This window comes from Camarhynchus parvulus, chromosome 24 (assembly GCF_901933205.1).
Source record: "Camarhynchus parvulus chromosome 24, STF_HiC, whole genome shotgun sequence".
Taxonomy (NCBI): Eukaryota; Metazoa; Chordata; class Aves; order Passeriformes; family Thraupidae; genus Camarhynchus; species Camarhynchus parvulus.
In genome coordinates, this window is record NC_044594.1 from 792,124 (window position 1) to 809,210 (window position 17,087).

The 17,087-nt window shown below is 65.4% G+C and overlaps 5 protein-coding genes across 5 annotated transcripts; 1 reads left to right on the forward strand and 4 right to left on the reverse strand.

The window, feature by feature from the left end:
* Nucleotides 1–995: 995 nt before the first annotated feature.
* Nucleotides 996–6,838, reverse strand: BUD13 (BUD13 homolog). The gene is given in 13 exon segments (XM_030964883.1): nucleotides 996–2,131; nucleotides 2,413–2,494; nucleotides 2,814–2,995; nucleotides 3,259–3,397; nucleotides 3,778–3,886; nucleotides 4,059–4,153; nucleotides 4,453–4,628; nucleotides 4,630–4,811; nucleotides 4,813–5,389; nucleotides 5,777–5,828; nucleotides 5,969–6,053; nucleotides 6,390–6,480; nucleotides 6,710–6,838. Coding segments are annotated over 13 exon segments (1,986 nt in total). The 5' UTR covers nucleotides 6,832–6,838; the 3' UTR covers nucleotides 996–2,037.
* Nucleotides 6,839–7,414: 576 nt separating this feature from the next.
* ZPR1 (ZPR1 zinc finger) lies at nucleotides 7,415–10,807 on the reverse strand. Its single transcript, XM_030964911.1, has 14 exons — nucleotides 10,670–10,807; nucleotides 10,217–10,378; nucleotides 9,998–10,088; nucleotides 9,847–9,917; nucleotides 9,563–9,649; nucleotides 9,365–9,487; nucleotides 9,230–9,283; nucleotides 9,032–9,098; nucleotides 8,773–8,843; nucleotides 8,469–8,558; nucleotides 8,275–8,385; nucleotides 8,106–8,192; nucleotides 7,946–8,011; nucleotides 7,415–7,749 (listed from the first exon to the last, which is right to left on the reverse strand). Exons 1-14 carry the CDS (start codon nucleotides 10,796–10,798, stop codon nucleotides 7,615–7,617), a joined length of 1,344 nt encoding a protein of 447 aa, XP_030820771.1. The 5' UTR covers nucleotides 10,799–10,807; the 3' UTR covers nucleotides 7,415–7,614.
* Nucleotides 10,808–10,864: 57 nt separating this feature from the next.
* On the forward strand, nucleotides 10,865–16,854 carry LOC115913160 (apolipoprotein C-III-like). The gene is made up of 4 exons (XM_030965081.1): nucleotides 10,865–16,190; nucleotides 16,283–16,342; nucleotides 16,457–16,583; nucleotides 16,681–16,854. The coding sequence occupies exons 2-4, from the start codon at nucleotides 16,285–16,287 to the stop codon at nucleotides 16,775–16,777; spliced, it is 282 nt and encodes a 93-aa protein (XP_030820941.1). The 5' UTR covers nucleotides 10,865–16,190; nucleotides 16,283–16,284; the 3' UTR covers nucleotides 16,778–16,854.
* APOA5 (apolipoprotein A5) lies at nucleotides 10,892–12,491 on the reverse strand. Its single transcript, XM_030964778.1, has 3 exons — nucleotides 12,185–12,491; nucleotides 12,005–12,152; nucleotides 10,892–11,876 (listed from the first exon to the last, which is right to left on the reverse strand). Exons 1-3 carry the CDS (start codon nucleotides 12,243–12,245, stop codon nucleotides 10,892–10,894), a joined length of 1,194 nt encoding a protein of 397 aa, XP_030820638.1. The 5' UTR covers nucleotides 12,246–12,491.
* Nucleotides 13,661–15,252, reverse strand: APOA4 (apolipoprotein A4). Its single transcript, XM_030965082.1, is given in 6 exon segments — nucleotides 13,661–14,588; nucleotides 14,678–14,804; nucleotides 14,912–14,978; nucleotides 15,091–15,126; nucleotides 15,128–15,207; nucleotides 15,210–15,252. Coding segments are annotated over 6 exon segments (1,281 nt in total).
* Nucleotides 16,855–17,087: the final 233 nt, after the last annotated feature.

Genomic DNA, 17,087 nt, shown 5'->3' on the forward strand with positions numbered 1-17,087 from the left:
CGCTGGGGAAGGGACGGCTCGGCCCGCCGTGCAGCGGCGGCGGCAGGAGCGGGAAAGCGCCCACGGGCGGCGGCGGGGCGGCGGCTTGGTCCGCGGGAGATGCTCCCGGGGTGGCGGGAGGCTGGAGCGCGGCGCGGAGCCGCCGGGAGCTGGGGTGGCTGCCGGGAGGCTGCGCTGGAGCGGCGCCAGGCGCGCTCGGCACCGCAGATCCGGGAGCCGCAGGGAGCTGCAAGGACGCGGCAGCGACGGGACCTGGGCCACCGGCGGCGCCGTGTCGGCGGGGACTCGGGGGACTCGGGGGCCGCAGGAGCGGCTGTGGCGGGGCCGGGGCCGCGGCGGCGCTGGTGGGCGAGCTCGTAAAGGCGGGATTAGGGGCGGGGCCGCGAGGATGGCGACAGCGGGGTTCTTTTAGGGATTTTTATTGATTTTTTTTTTCTGCTTTTTAAAGGAATTTTAATGGAATTTTTAGGGATTTTTTGATGGAATTTTTGGGTTTTTTAAAAGATTTTTGAGGGTTTTTAATGGAATTTTTTGGGGTTTTTTTAAAGCTTTTTTGGGGGATTTTTAATGGAATGGATTTTTAATGGGGGGTTTTTTCAATGCAATTTTTGGTAGTTTTTGGGAATTTTTTTGGATTTTTAAAGAATTTTTTTTTTAGTTTTTCAGGAATTTTTGAGGGCTTTTTGGGGATATTTTTGGGGAATTTTTAGGGATTTTTAATGGAATTGCTGGTGTTAAGGAATTTTTGGGGGAATTTTTAGGGTTTTTAATGGGAATTTTGGGGATTTTTAATGGAAATTTTTAGGATGTTTGAAATTGAATTTTTGAGGTTTTTTGGGGATTTTTAAAGGATTTTTTGAGATTTTTGGGGTTTTAAAAGGATTTTTTTTTTTTTTTATGGCATTTTTGGGGATTTTTAAAGGTAATTTTTAGGGATTATTAATTGATTGTTTTGGAAGGTTTTTAAAGAGAATTTTTATTGGAATTTTTGGGGGTTTTTTAATGGAATTTTTGGGTGAATACACCAATTCCAGGGCTGCTGGAAATGTGACACAGGGATGAAAAGCAGGGAAGTCCCAAGAGTCTGGCACTCCAGAGCAGACTGTGCTGCTGTTCCCCCCACCCACGGCCCTCCCAGGGCTGGAGAATCCCTGCAAAGAGCGATCCTGCCCTGCCCACTGCTGCAGCCAAGGCATCTCCATGGAAACTGCTGCCTGCATTCTTCCCTGCTCCCTGGGACCTCAACAAGAACAACTGTATTTATTTTCTCAAGTGCTTTCTGGCTCACAGGGATTAAGGGAAGCTCCGAGACTGACAAATCTGATCACAGGAGAGGGTTGTTACACCTCCCACCAGAGCGAGCCAAGTGCTGAGATCTGCCCCAAATCCAGAGGGGTCTGGGGGAAGCAGCTGCTCCAAACTATGAGGGAAGCAATTCCAGGTTTCAAGTCCTAACTCTCCGCACATTTACTTCCAGTAGAAATGGAGCCCTGCAGAATTGCTGAGGCTCCTGAAGATCTTGCTGCCCAGTGCAGCACTGCAGGTCTCTCTTCCAGTGCCAGAGCATTCCCTGCGCAGTTTCCTGCTTGGGCAGGGTCAGGAGAAGCTGAGTCTGAACTTTCCTGCACGTTGATAACTCTGGGATCTACATGGCAAAATAACTGCATAAACTTGACAAAAGTTCAGGAGTTCCACTTAACCTGAGTTCTGGAGCAGACTGACCCACGGCATGAGGGTAACTCTCCCAAGCCCAAGCGTTCAGCAGATTTGCACCTGAGATTTCGGACACCTGAAGACTTGGGACTGCCCTCAGAAGTCATTTGGCGTAGAACAGAAGTTTGTTAGAAAACAAACAAGCAACCAGTGTCCTCCCCACGGAGCTGGAGGCTCTGGCCGCCAGGGAAATCCAGCCTGGTCTCTCAGAAGATGGCCCAGTGGGCTGCTGAATGCTGAGCACAGGGCTGGTTGCAGGGAGAGCAGGCCATTCCTCAGGGCTGTGGCAGAGGTGGTGCCTGTGGGGCACTGCAGGAGCTGTCCCTACATGTCCTCCACGCTCCACTTGTAGGCCAGCTCCTGCACTGCCTTCTTGTTGGCAATGCGGGCGAAGCGCTGCTGCTCGAACCCGTTGGACCTGCAAGGGACACTCAGTGACAGCAGCTGCTGCCACCAGCTCTCCTGACCACTGCAACCTTTCCACTGATTTACCCTGGCTCAGTCTCCACCTGGACCTGTGGTTACCAAGAGCTGATGCCTCTGAAGTGCCTCACCTCCCTTGTCCCATCTGTCCCATCACCCATTAGTAACTGAACCCATTCAAACCTCCAGTGCCACCACCCTCACTCACCCCATAACTGGCAATGCCCTGAAGCAGAATTCCTTTATTTTAACTGTTATTCCAACAGGAACAAGTACCTGTCCACACCGTCCCAGCGATGCCCGGGCCAGATGTTGAACCTGTTGAGTGGAGGTGCTGGTCCCTTGTACCTGGGTTTTTCTGGAACACAAAGAGCAGAGGAGCTGTGTCCAGCACAGCCAGGAGATCACATCCTCACCCACCCAGGAGGTGTCTGCAGGTAGACAGCACAGGCTCCTGGCAGCCAGCTACAGCTGCCAAGGGCTCACTGTGACAAAGTGCTGAGTTCTCAGTCAGCAGGCCCTGCTGTCCCAGCTAAGAACTCATGCAACTGGTACTGGTAACAGGCCAGGAACTCCAGAGGGTCCACAAGTCCTCCCTAGGCTATTTACTGAACAGCAGCTGCATTTCTGCACTGCTGACACCTGAAACCACACACAGGTGTGTTCCAGAGGCAAACCTTTCTCCTTGCTCTCCTTGGCCTTCCTCTTCTTGATGAGAGCGGCCATGGGGTCTCCTTCCCTCTCCTGCTCCCTCAGCATTCGGTCCAGGTCCTGGTCATCGATGTAACGGGCCAAGGGCTTCTGCATCTCCTTGACTGCATCCTCCACGTTCTGCTGCTGCTGCCTTTCCTGTGCCAGCCTGGAAAACACACTGCGTCACCCAAACCCCAGCCAGCACTCCTTGGGAGTGGTTCAGTGTGCAGGAGGGGTCACACCCCTCAACTCCCACTGCCTGTGCAGCATTCCCAAAGCTCCTCCAGCACGGGAAGGGGTTTTCAGACATGTGGAACATGTGCTGGTCCCAGGCTCAAGCTCAGAGCACAACGCCCGTCTGGCAGCAGACCCAAACTAACAGCAGGAGATGGGAGGCCCAAGGACTGTGCTTTGCAATCCCTTCCTCACCCTTTTCCCCACTTGGCATATTGCTCTTCTCTCTTGGCCTCTGCCTCAGCCTTCAGCCTCTGCTCCAGCTGCTCCTGGGCCAGGTTCCTCTTGCGGCCGGACTTGTCTCGGAACACGGTCTGAGCATTCCGGGATTCCTCTGGTGGGGACACATGCCTCAAGTCACAATTCTGGAACATTTTATCACCTCCAGACAATTCAATGACTAACTGTGACTTCTCTTTTGTATGTCCTCATCTCCCAAAGAGCCTGTCCCAAAGCCAAGCAGGATCTCAGATTTCCCTGCTGCCCCACACAGACCCTGAGCTCTCACTATCCATGCAGAGAAGCATTTCCCACTCCCTGTGACCTCCCTGGCATTGCTCTGAAATCCCCAAGCAGAACAGAGGCCCTGGCCAAGGTTTCCAGCAGCATGTCCAGCTGCAGCTCCACAGTGATGCTCCCAGCAGCATCCCAGTGCCAGGGCCTGACAGAGCAGAGAAGAAGTGAGCTGGGGCTCGGGCTGTGTTCCATTCCCACCTTCCAGGTGCTTGGTGTTCCTCTCGTGCTTCCTGAGCTCCTGCTTCTCCCTCTGCAGCACATCAGCTGACACCAGGCCCGCTTTGGCCCCAGATGACATCGTGCTAGCCTGGAGAACACACAAATCCCACTTACAGCTGGCTGAGAGGGGCAGCCAGAGCGAGGGGTGACCCAAACCACCGGGGCAGGGCAGAGACAGCCCTGTTAGAGCCAAGAACTCCCCCAGTTTGTCAATCATTCGGCTTTCACAGCTGGAAGGGAAAGAGACTAACAACCTTTACCTTCTTGGGAGAGCCCTTGGCATCCCGGTGGCGTGGGGAGTGCTCCGGGGGGCTCCGTGACCTCTGCTGGTCCCTCTGGGTGGGAGAAGCCCGTCCTGGAGGAGATAAATCAGAGTGAGGTCTGCTGACTGCCCCAGGAGGAGATAAATCAGAAGAGGGTCTGCTGATTCCCCCAGCAGGAGCACGCTCAGGGGCTCGCTGTGCACACAGCCCAAGCTGCAGCAGAGGCACTGCAGCCTGGCTGAACTCCCACCCAGCTGTGCACAAGTACAACCCAGCTGTGCCCACAGAGACAAACACTGCCAGCTGTGCCAGCTGTGCCAGCAGCCCACAGCCCTCACCTGTGGCAGCGTGGATCCCAGCGGGTCCCCAGGACACAGCGTGTGACACTCACCTTTTGTTCTGCTCTTCCTCCCACTCGGGGACCCTGGCTTCTCTCTGCGAGGTGACAAATCCTGATGCTGCCTCCTGGGAGGGGACAAGTCTGGGGTGTCATGTCTCTGTCTCCTGGGAGGGGACAGATCTGGGGTGTCGTGTCTCTGTCTCCTGGGAGGGGACAGATCTGGGGTGTCGTGTCTCTGTCTCGGGGAGGGACAGATCTGGGGTGTCGTGTCTCTGTCTCCTGGGAGGGGACAGATCTGGGGTGTCGTGTCTCTGTCTCCGGGGAGGGGACAAGTCTGGGGTGTCATGTCTCTGTCTCCTGGGAGGGGACAGATCTGGGGTGTCGTGTCTCTGTCTCCTGGGAGGGGACAGAGTCTGGGGTGTCGTGTCTCTGTCTCCTGGGAGGGGACAGATCTGGGGTGTCGTGTCTCTGTCTCCTGGGAGGGGACAGATCTGGGGTGTCGTGTCTCTGTCTCCGGGGAGGGGACAGATCTGGGGTGTCGTGTCTCTGTCTCCGGGGAGGGGATGGGTCAGGGCTGTCGTGACGCTGTCGCCGCCGGGGAGGTGACAAGTCTGGGGTGTCGTGTCTCTGTCTCCTGGGAGGTGACACATCAGGGGTGTCGTGTCTCTGTCTCCTGGGAGGTGAGGGGTCGGGGGTATCGTGACGCCGCCGCCGCCGCGGAGGTGACAGATCCAGGGTGTCACGACGCTGCTTTTTGGGAGATGACAAGTCTGGCGTGTCGTGACGGTGCCTCCTAGGAGGGGATGGGTCAGGGGTGTCATGTCTCTGTCTCCTGGGCGGTGACACATCTGGGGTGTCGTGTCTCTGTCTCCTGGGCGGTGACAAATCTGGGGTGTCGTGTCTCTGTCTCCTGGGAGCAGAGAGCCCCAGGGAGCCGTTGTGTTTCCCTGCTGTGGCCGAGGGCTCTGGGGAGTCCTGGTGCCGCCGCCTGCGAGGGCAGAGAAGGTGCCAGTGAGCTCCCATCATGTCTGGCTTGTCTGAAAACACAGCAGGACCCCAGAGCTGGGAACAGCTTGTGAGCGTGGGTTCATTGCGATGCTGCAGCCCTGAGCCCCAGCAGAGCCCAGAAACCCTCCAAGGCAGCCTGGATCCCAGCAGAGCTGCAATGGGAGACTCTCCACCATCACTCAAACTCACAGGGACCATCACCCCAACCTCCCTGGCAGTGTCACAAACACCCAGAGCTGCCAGTGCCCGCCCCAGGCAGGGGCTCTCCAGCAGGGAGAAGTGCCCACATTTCCCAGCAAAGCACAGAACCAGACAAACAAAGCCAAACAAGCAGAGAGCAGAACTCCTGCCTGGAATTCCCCCATACCTCGTGACAGACTTGGCAGATCCCGAAACATCTGAACTCTGTGAGTCCTCATCTGAGGGAAGACAATTGCAATCAATTATTAGGGCTCTGCACGGCCCAGCAGCCCTCCAGCATCTCCAGGATTATTTTTAACTTGCATTGTTGTTTGGAGAAGGCAGGCATTGGGGAGAGGGTGGAAGGGGCTGCTCTCACCTCCCAGGAGCTTCCATTTGGTGTTTGTTCGGAATTCCTCCATGAGCTTCACCTCCTCTGGGCGCTCATCAATGAACTCTGCCACCTGCAAACACCCAGTGAGCACCAGGGGCTCAGCAAAAGGCACAATTCCCACTCCTTACACAGGCAGCAGCAATGCCACTCCCTCTGCCCTGCTCCAGCAGCTGTTCTGGAGCACAGAGCCCCGTGCTGGCCCGCCGAGCACGGGCTGCCTGCATCCGAGCACGGGCTGCCTGGATCCGCAGGGAGCTCCCCCCTTCCTGCAGGGCTCCCGCCCACCCCCGAGGCAGAACCCGCCGCAACAGGGCAGGGAGAGGCGCTCCAGCGAGTTCTTCCCAAAGGGAGACACGAGGTGAGCGCCAGGACAGACTGAGGGCGTCTGCCGGGACTCCCCGCTCACCACAGGCATGTCCCCTTCGTCCTCCTCCTCCTCCTTCTCCGGGGCGGCGGCGATGCTGTTCCAGCTCACATCGTCATCCACGATCCGCATCCTGGCAGCGGGGAGAGGCGCGGTCAGGGCCCGTGGGGCCCGTGGGGATCTGCGCGGGGCAGCCCCGGGGGCCCAGGGGGATCAGCAGCGGGGCAGCCGCGGGGAGAGTCCCGGCCCCGGGGGCTCGGGGCTCGGTTCCGAGCGGGGGTTTCGGGGCGGTGCGCTCGGGGGGGTTCCCAAGGCCGGGCAGCGCACAGGGCCGCGCCTGCGGCCCCTGCCCCGGGACTCACCCGCCTCTGGCGGTGCCGCCCGGCGGTTTCCTCCTGCGGCGGCGGCGGGGCGGGCCGGACTCGGCGGGGCCGCTCAGGTACCGCCGCAGGTACTCGGCCTTCGACAGCCCCGGCGCCGCCATCGCGCTCTGACGCAAAACTGCGGCGCCGGCAGGAAGGGGCGGGGCCTGAGCGTGGCGGGCTGAGATGGGCGTGGTCACTGGAGTTGTAGAGGGATGGGCGTGGCCAGGCCGCGGACAGGCCATAAATGGAGCGGGGGGCGGGGCTGTAGGCGGCCAATGCCATAAATGGAGCGGGGGGCGGGGCTGTAGGCGGCCAATGCCATAAATGGAGCGGGGGCGGGGCTGTAGGCGGCCAATGCCATAAATGGAGCGGGAGGCGGGGCTGTAGGCGGCCAATGCCATAAATGGAGTGGAGGGCGGGGCTGCAGGCGGGTCCAAGTGACGGCCAATGCCATAAGTGGATCAGAGGGCGGGGCAGTAGGTGTGGTCAAACGGTACCCAATACCATACATGGAGTGGAGGGCGGGGCTGTAGGTGTGGCCAAATGTCAGCCAATTCCATATATTGAGTGGAGGGCGGGGCAGTAGGTCGGGTTAAATGGCAGCCAATTCCATAAATGGAGCGGAGGGCGGGACCGTGGGCGTGGCCGGGCGGCAGTCACAGTTATGAATGGAGCAGCAAGAGGACAGGGTGCCATCAGAGTTTTCAATCAGCTTTATTGGGGAGCCACCCCGTGCCCCAAAGCACCAGCAGCTCATGGCACAGCTCCGCGGGGAGACCCGAGCCGCTGCTGCAGGCACGAACAGCTCCCCGGCCCAGGGAGGGCAGAGGAGCCCTGGCCCCACACAAGTCCTGGTCCCTGGCGCAGCTGGGGCAGGGGGTGGCAGGGCTGGGCTGGCCCTGCTACCGGCCCGAGGCCGGCTCTGCCTCGTAGCCCTCTGTCCTCATGTCGTTCAGGCCCAGCTCCTCGTTCTGCTCAAAGGTGCGCTCGTAGCGCTGCACGCTCAGCTCCGGGTCCTCCTCCGGGGCATACACGTTCTGTGGGGACAGGGCACAGCCCCTGCACTCCCCTGTGCCCCAGGCTGGGAGCCCTGGGCAGCCCCACAAAGCCAGCAGGGTTTCCAGCATCTGCTCACACCCAGAGCTCCAATGGGACCCCGACTGCCACCACGGGCCAGGGAAATGAACCCCCCACACTGCCCAGGGAGCGCAGCCCGAGGGCCCAGGGCTGTACCTGAAGGTAGCTGTTGCCTGCAGGGTCATCCATGATGAAGTGAGCCTGGGCCTTCCCCTCTATGATCTGCAGGAACACAGCACGTCCCATTAAGGCTCCTCCCAATCCTCCAGCACCTCCTGGACCCGCGCAGAGCACGGAAAACCCAGAGCAAACTCACGTCCTGCAGCTTCCCAATGAACTCCTGCAGCTTCCCTGTCCTGCTGGCCGTGGAGCTGTCCCCCAGGGTGAAGGGGTTCTTCTCCACCTGCAAGGGCAGGTGAGGCAGCTGTGAGGCAGCCAGCCCCCCAGCAGGGCCAGCCAGGGGCTGAGCCCCCAGGAGCACTCACCAGGTCCTGGATGTCCTTCAGCAGCCCCTCCAGCGTGGTGAACTTCCCCCCCAGCGCTCCCATGCCCAGCTCGAACTCCAGCTCGGGGATCTCCACACTGCACGTCTCTGACTGCATGGGAGAGCCCCCCATGAGCCAGTGCTGGGCCCCCCACGCCCTACAGGAGGGCAGGGCAGCGATCCTGGGCACTGCACCTTCAGGATATCCCTGGTCATGTCGGAAGGGTCTGTAATCCTGAGCGTGATCCTGGTGCCCTGCTCCTCGATGGCTCCTCCAGACTTCACCTGGGAACAGCTGGCAGTGAGCTCACACCCAGCCCTCCCCGGTGCTTTAACAGGCTCAGCCCAGCAGCCCAGAGCCCTCTCCAGAGCTGGGACAGTGGCCTCAGCAGCCAGCAGAAAGCCCCAGGTGCAGCCTCCCTCCCCAGCAGCCCTGCTGGGAAGCAGAGCTCAGGGACAGAGGCACAGAGCTCCACTCCCTGCCCTCTGCCCAGCTCACCTCGTTGGTCCTGTGCCCACAGGAGTCACAGTTGGTGGCCATGATAATCACTTCCTTGAAGTGGGGGATTTCTGGAGCAGGGAGTCAAGGCAAACACCAAAGCAGCAGCCGAGGGATGGCAGAACCCCACTGAGGGGAGTTGTGAGCAGCCCTGAGACAGCTCTGCACCCCAGCAGGCCCCAGCTGAGAGCTGCCTCAGGCCTGTGGTGCAGCAGGGAGAGCCCAGGCACGCAGAGCCCCCAGCCCTGTGCAAGGATACGCACTAACTTCATGTTGGTGCTGGCCGGGGCGTTGCACTCGGGGCAGTTGGTGTTGAACTGCAGCACCTGGGGAGGGAAGGGGCAGCCAGAAGGTCCCAAACAGCCCAGAGCAGCTGGCCTCAGTGTCCCCGAGTGTCCCTGGCACTGCAGCTGGCCTCAGTGTCCCCGAGTGTCCCTGGCACTGCAGCTGGCCCCACCTCGTCCCTCAGGTCCTCGGCAGCGTCCGGCGGCTTCGCGTCCACCTCCTCTCCCTGCAAGGGCAGCAAAGTCAGGCCCTGCTCCCTGCTGGGGCTCCAGCGAGCAGGGCAAGGAGCAGGGGCTGCTGCAGGCACCTGCAGGCCCAGCAGGGCACACTGCTGCGGGCTCCTCCTGTAGTGAGCGACCAGCAGGGCCTCGTCCCGCTGTGGTGCCCGCGGGTTCTCCACAAAGCTGTTCCCAGAGGGATCATCCAGGACCTGCAGGACAAGGGGCCCTGAGGGAGCTGCCCTGCAGCCTCACCCTGCCAGGCCTGCCCTGCCCTGAGCACTCACAAAGGTGAAGGGGGAGCTGACGTCCTTCAGCTGCCTCAGTTTACCAATGAACTCGTCTATCTTCCTGGCCACCTCTGCGTCTGTTGCCTGGAAGGGGACACGGAACCACAGAACCCTTAAAGTGGGGACACCCCCATAGTGGGGCTCAGCTGCTGGGGACAGCCCAGAGCTGCAGACAGAGGTGGCACAGACAGAGCTGTCCCCTGCAGCCCTGTGTGCACCAGGGACAGGGCACGGACACCCCAAGCACTCCCCATCCCTGAGGAGTTCCCTGCCAGCCTTACCCTGCGGGCGGGCTGGTCCTGCTCCAGGCCTGCCACAGCTCTGTCAATGATGCCCTCGATGGTGGTGAGCACTTGGCAAGAACACAGACAAGACGATGAACAGACCCCAGGGACCCCCAGGAGCCCCCCAAGCACTGCTCCCTTCACCCACCTCCCTTCTGGCTGAAGGCAGGCACCTCAAAGTCCAGCTCTGGAATTCGGACTGAGGCACAGTCGGTCTTCACCACCTCCCTGTTCATGTCCTGCACAGAGCAGGGAGCAGCCTGAGCCTCCCCTGGCACGCAGGGGAACCCCACGGCCTGGCCCAGCCCCTCCTGCAGGGATGTGCAGCTGCTGGGCCTGCAGCAGGGCAGGGTGGGGCAGTGCCCACCTGGCGGGAGGTGACGGCCAGGGTGTAGCGCACGCCCTGCTCCTGGATCCTGCCCGCTGCCTGGATCTCTGTGTTGGACCAGGAGCAGCTGGGGCACGAGAAGGAGCTGACAATGATCTCCTTGAAGAAGGGGATCCTGGTGAGCAGGAGCCGGGTCACTCCCTGTGGGGGCAGCGAGGGGCTTTGTGGGAACCTGAGCCTGGAGCCTTGGCCCTGACAGCACCTCCGGCACGGGCAGGTCCCTGCCCCTCCCCTGCCTGCCCCCCAGACCTCCCCTCAGCCCCCAGGAGCTCCTGGAAACCCTGCCCAGTGCCCCCTTCTCCGAGAGCAGCTGTGGCCCCCGGCAGGTCCTTCCTCGCTGCTGCCCCTTCTGGAACCCCCCACGGCCCCCGCAGGCCCCGGTGCCCCCCAGTCCCCGCAGGCCGCCGCTGCCCGGCCCCGGGGGCCCCTCACGTTGCGGAAGCAATTCATGCACAGGGACTCGATCTCTGCCGGCTGCTGCTCGCCGTCCTCGGCGCTCAGGGGCCGGAACAGGGCCCCGGCGGGCGCGGCCGCCGCCGCGGTGGCCCCGAGGGCCGACATGTTGGTGGCGCGGGGGGATGACGTTACGGGTCACGTGGCTCGGGCGGATCATGTGACGTGCGCGGGCCGCGATGGCGGCGCCTTTATTGGGGTTCAGCGCCGGAGCCGCCCCGGGCCCGCCCCGGGACCCTCCCCGAGATCGCCCCCGGGACCCCCCTCGGGACCTTCCCCGGGGCCCTCCCCGCCCCGCTCGCTCAGGCTCAGCGCCAGGTCCCGCCACAGCGCGTCCAGCCGGGCGCGCAGGTCCTCCACGGGCGGCGGCGGCGCGTCCAGCGGCCCCTCGGGCGGCTCCGGGCGGGCGCTGAGCTTCAGCCGCATCTCCTCGGTCTCCTGGTCCAGCGCCCGGGTGAAGGCCTGGATCTGCGCGTACGTGTCCCGCCGGAACTCCTCCACGCGCCGCTGCACCTCCCGCGCCAGCGCCTCCCGGGAGCGGCCCGGGGCTGCCGCGGCCCCGCCGGGGTACAGGCTCAGCTTGGCCTTCAGCTGCTCCAGGTTCCGCTGGATCTGCCGGTGCAGGTCCCGCGCGTTGCGGGTCAGCTTGGCCGACAGCTCCTGGATGTGCTGGTTGAGCTGCTCGGGGCTGGCGCGGGCGTGCGGGGCCACGCCGCGGTGCAGCTCCTGCACGTTGCGGTGGATCTCGCTCAGCAGCCGCTCGGCGTACGGCTGGAAGATGTCCTTCACCTGCTCCGTGTGGAAGGCGATCTTGTCGCCGTAGTGAGCCACGAAGCGCTGCAGCTCGTCGGCGCCGTCCAGGAGCTGCGCCGCCACCTCCCGGCTGGGCACCAGGCGCCGCCGCAGCTCCCGGGCCCGCAGGGACACCTGGTCCAGCAGCTCCTCCGTGAGCGGCCGCAGCTGCTGCCGCAGCTCGTCCAGCTGCCTGCCGACCTGCTGGTGCACCTCGTCCACGTACGGGGACAGCTGCCGGCGGAGGCTGTCCAGCTCCCTGCGGAGGGCCTTGCGCAGGCTGGCCGGGTCCTCCCCCAGCCGGGGGGGCTGCAGGCCCGTGCCCAGCGGGGACAGCTTCTCCAGGAAGCCCGCCATGGAGCTGACCCCATCCTGAACGCTCTCCTTCAGGTTCCTGCACGAGAGAGCCCCCAGAGCCCCGAGTGGCCGCGGCCCCCCGTGCCCCGCACCCCGATAATCGCTGCCCCCCCGCGGGCCCTGCCCCGCCGTCCCCGGGCGGGGAGAGCGGGGCGCGGCACTCACGTGCTGTCGCTGCCCGGCTTGCTGTGGCTGTCCTTGTCCCCCGTCAGCTGGCTCAGGTACCGCCAGAGCCCGCTCTGCGCCGCCCCGGCCGGGGACACTGCGGGCGGGAGCGCCACTGCTGCCGCTGCTGCTGCCCGGCCGCCCCCGCAGCCCCCGGGGGGACCCCTGAGCCCGGCCCGGGCCCGCACCCACCTGGGCAGGCGGCCAGGAGCGAGAGGAGCAGCGCGGCCTTCAGCAGCATGCTCGGGCTGCGGGAGAGGGGACAGGAGCCCCCGCCCACGGGGGCTGCGCGCCCCCCGCTGCTCCCTGCAGGGATCTGGGCTCCCCTGGGCACCCGCAGCGCCCCTAAAAACCCCTGCGGGTCCCCATGACACCTGTGGGTCCCGGAACACCTCGGCTGCCCCGCTGGAGTCACGCCCAGCTCCTCCGGCCGCGCAGCCTTAAAGCCCCCCGCCCCTCACCTGGCTCGGGTCGCCTCCCGCGTCCCTCCCGTGTCCCTCCCGCCCGGAGGCGGCCGCTGCCCGCCCTTATGTAGGCTCGGGGGGCGGCCGAGGAGCGGCCGATAAGGCGGCTTTGGGACGGGAAGGCTTTTTGGACCTCACTCCGTGTAAACACAACGTGGAGGTCCGGGCAGGTGACCTGGGGGCCGCTGCCCCCCGGGCTCGGGGGACGGGGCTGGCCCTGGCCTGGCGCCGCTCGCTGCATCCCGCGGGGAACGCGGGACGGGGATGGGGATGGGGGCGGGGGCATCGGTGCCGCTCCCGTCGGGACGCGAAGGGAGCCCGGAGCCCCGCGGTGGGTGCGGGAGGGCGAGCCCGGCTCGGGCCGTGCGGGGATGAGCGGGTCGGGCTCGCATCTTCCTCTTCCGAGGCCGCTCTCGTGTCCTTTCCTTTCCGCCTTGGTTCTTCCCGGGAACGAGCCCGGGTACCGGGGCTGCGGGGCCAAGGCCGGCGCTGCCGGGGTGAAGCGCCGAGCGGGCGGCAGCGCTGCTGCGGCACCAAAGTCCGCGCGGTCCCTGCCCGACACGGCCTGCGCCGACACGTGAGGCCGCTCCAGGCAGCGCTGGCCGCGCCTCACCTCCTCCCGTCCCGTCCGTCCCGTCCCGTCCCGTCCTGTCCTTCCTGTCCTGTCCTGTCCTGTCCTGCCAGCAGAGCTTCCCCTGTCGGTGACCTGCCGAGCTCCCTCGCTGCGCTGCGGGGACGAGGCGAGTGTCCCTCACCCACCGATCTGTCCCCCGCCCACCGATCTGTCCCCCACCCAGCGATCCCCGCCCCTCGGGGCAGCTGCGGCCCCACCGCGCTGCGGATGTTTGGGCGCACCCCGCGGCTCTGCCCCCCGGTGTCCCCAGCCGTGCTCAGGGGACAGCGCGGCCTGGGCTCGCCCATGGGCTCCCCTGGCTGCCGCCACAGGCACCTCCCGCCCGCCTGACCCCGCCTGTGCTCCCTGTCCCTGCTGCCCCAGAGCCCGGATTCGGGGGGACGCTCCCCCCTCGGGGCAGCTGGGGCGCCCCAGGTACCCCAGCCCAGGGGAGGATGGACAGGGGATGCTGCGGGAAGGAAGGACGGACACGGAGCAGCACGTGCATCACAAGGAGATTTATTTCTGCCACTGCAAGTGGCCAGGAGCGCTTGGGACGCCTGCGGCTGGTGGGGCGGTTCAGTTCTGCGGGGGCGCGGCGGTGCTGAGGAAAGCGGCCACCTTGTCCCGCACCTCCTTCTCCAGCAGCTCCAGGTGATCCTCCACGCCGGCCGCGCCCGAGTCCAGCTTGCCGCGCATCTCCTCCAGCCGCTGCACCAGCTGCTGCCCGAAGGTCTCTCCGAAGGGAGCCGCCTGCTGCCGGAAGGTCTCCAGGCTCTGGCCCAGGCGCTGCTCCAGCTGCTGCGCCAGGGGCTGCAGGCGCTGCCGCAGGCTCTCGGCGTCGCCGCTCGCCGCCTCCCGCAGCTCCCGGGCCAGCGGGCTCAGCTGTGCGCGCAGCTCCTCGGAGCTGGCGGCCAGGCGGGCCCGCAGCTCCTCGGCCGCCCGCTCCATCTGCGCGCTCAGGCTCTGCAGCTGCCGCTCCAGCCCGTCCCGCACCTCCTGCGCGTAGGGGCTGAGCCCGCGCCGCAGCTCGGCCACGCTCTGCTCCACCTGTGCCTTCAGCTCGTCCGCCACGGGCGACAGCCGCTGCTTGACGCCCTCCACGCCGCCGTCGATCTGCTGCTGCAGGCGCTCGGCGTAGGGGCTCAGCGAGGCCTGCACGCTCTCGGCGTTGTCCTGCAGGCGCTCCCGCAGCTCGGCCGCGTAGGGCTCCAGCGCCCGCCGCAGCTCGCCGGCGCTGCGATCCACCTGCGAGCGCAGCTCCTCGGCGTACGGGCCCATCCTGGCCTGCAGCTGCCGGATGTTGGTGCCGATCTGCTGGTGCACCTGGTCGGCGTAGGGCGCCAGCTTGGCCTGCAGCTCCTGCAGCTCCCGCTGGATCTGCTCCTTGAGGCGCTGCGAGTCCTGCGCCAGCTTGGCGTGCAGCTCCATGGCGAAGGGCTCCAGGCGCTGCTGCAGGTCCTCGGCGTAGGCGCTGACGCTCTGCAGGTTGCTCTTCAGCAGGGTGCTGGGGACAGGGGACACGTCAGGGCCCGTGTGCCCCCACCCCGGGCCCCGTCTGCCCCCCGAGCCCCCCGGTCCCAAGGCTGGGCTCACTTGAGCTGCTTGCTGAGCTCGCTCTGGTGCAGCTGCTCCGCCGTGTCCTTGGCATTGCTGCCCAGCTCCGTGAAGTACTTCCAGATCACGCTGGCCACCTCGTCAGGGTTCACATCAGCCCGGGAGCCTGCAGGGGGTGCTGGGGTCAGAGCCCACACAGGCCCGTTCCCCCGGGGACAGCGGGGACACTGCCATCCCCGCCCTGCTGGCACCGGGGACCCGCACAACACTCACCTGAGATCGCCAGGAGAACCAGGACAAGGGCGGCCGCCTTGGGCGCCATCCTGAGTGCTGGGGACTCCTGCGGGAGCACAGAGAGAGGTGAAGGAAGGCCCAGGGACCAGCAGCCCGCAGCCAGAGGCCACGGAGAGCTGGGCTCCCTCCCGGCTCCCTGCAGCCCCTGCACTGCTCACCTGTGCTGCCAGTGCCGCGGTAGCTGCAGAGCCGGCAGCTCCCAGCACTATTTATACAGCCCGAGGGCTCCTGCAGCTTCCACGCAGGCTGTGACACAGCAAGGGCTTGGACTTTAGTCGGTCACGACGTGGAGGTGCCTGACGTGTGCGCAGGCCTGACATCACCCAGGGCCCTGACATCACCCGCGGCCCCGCCGGCCCCCAGCAGGGGGACAGGGACAGACAGGGCTGGGGGACACACCGAGCCCCTCCTGGGGACAGGGACCTGGCTGAGGGGACACCTCAGAGCTCTGTGGAGGCAGCAGTGGCTCTGTCAGTGCTGGCAGGGCAGCACCTGCGATGGGTGGGTGTGGGATGAGTGGCACTGTGACGGGACACGGGGGCTGGGGATGCTGCAGGGACCTCCCAGCTCTGTGACCGGCTGGGCAATGGGCGGGACACGGGCTCAGGGGGACGCTGTGATGGAGCTGGGGGCACACGAGGCTGTGCACAGGCAGGATGGCATCGCTCCTTCCCGGGCCAGGCTCCTGGAGCGAGCCCTGGCACAGGAAGAGGCGCACTGCAGGGCACTGCAGCCCCACGGTGCCTGGGAATGCAGCTGGGACCCGTGCGTGTCCCCGGCCGCGGGCATCGGGCTCTGGGCACGCACCGGGGCAGCCGCCGGCCCAGCCCATCCCGCCCCGGGCACAGCGGAGCCGCGGCCGTGTGTCCCTGCGGGCAAAGGGCACGGCGGGCAGGGCAGGGACCCGCCAGGCAGGGGCAGTGCCAAGGTCCGAAGAGCCTCGCGGTGCCCGAGGGCGTCATGCCCGGGGCCGGGGCCGCTGGATGTCACCCTTGTGCCGTGCGTGCCCGGGCCGTCCCCTCCGCGGGCAGCGGGCTGGCTGCGCACACGCGTGTGCCCGCGCCCCGCTCTGTGCGCACACGCACAGGCACGCGGGGCCCTGCAGCTCCGTGCCGCGGCATTTCCCAACTCCTGGCTGGAGCAGCGCCCCTGCAGCCCCCCCGCGCCCTGCCCCGACCTTTGCACGAATCCCCCGGGCGGCCGCGGGGAGGCTATAAAGGGTGAGCCCGGGGCTGCCCCGCGTCAGAGCCCGGCACAGGTGAGTGGGGACATCCCCGGCGAGGGTCGTGCTGTAAGGGGACGGGGTCGGGACCCCCGTGCCCCACATCGTGCGCTCTGCTCTCTCCGCAGCCATGAAGGCGTCACTGCTGTTCCTGCTCGCCTGCACGGCCGTCCTGGCGCTGGGAGCAAGTAAGGGCCGGGGGCTGCGCAGGAGGAGGGGTGGGGGCTCGGGGCGCTGGGGCACAGGGGGGGGCACAGCCGCGGGACCCCGCGCCCCCCGCGCCACCAGGCTCGCCCTTGCAGGGGCCGACTCGTCCGAGGACTCGAAGGCGCTGGTGCAGAAGGTGCAGGAGCTGGCCCAGAAAGTCTCGGCCATGACCAAGGACGCCTTCAGCAGGGTGCGGGAGTCGGAGGCGGCGCAGCAGGCCAGGTGCCCCCCAACCCCAGCCCTGTCGCTGTCCCCGGTGCCGGGGGACCCGGCCAGGGCCCCGCGCTCACCCCCTGCCCTCCTCTCCCTCCCGGCGCAGGCAGTGGCTGTCGGACAACGCGGAGCTGGCCAAGCAGCGGCTGCTGTGGCTCAAGGAGCAGCTGGCCGAGCTCCTGAAGAAGACTCCGGCCTCGTAGCCTCGCCGGGGACTGCCCGGGCTCTGTCGGGGCTGGGGACCCCCGGCTGGGGACCCCCGGCTCCCCCCGCTGTCGCGGTGCTCTCAATAAAGCGGGGCTGATGCAAACGCTGTGCTGCCATCACTGCGGGCGGGCCGGGAGGAGCGGGACCCGCAGGGGGAGCTGGGGCTGGGACAGACACCAGCACCGGGGTACGCACGGCCGTGTCAGGGTGCCCAGGGTGGCAGGAGCCGTGCGCTGCTCCCAAAAACTCCCTCACATTCAGTGCCACACACCCCAGCAACCTGTGTGGGGCTGAGCTCGGCTGCAC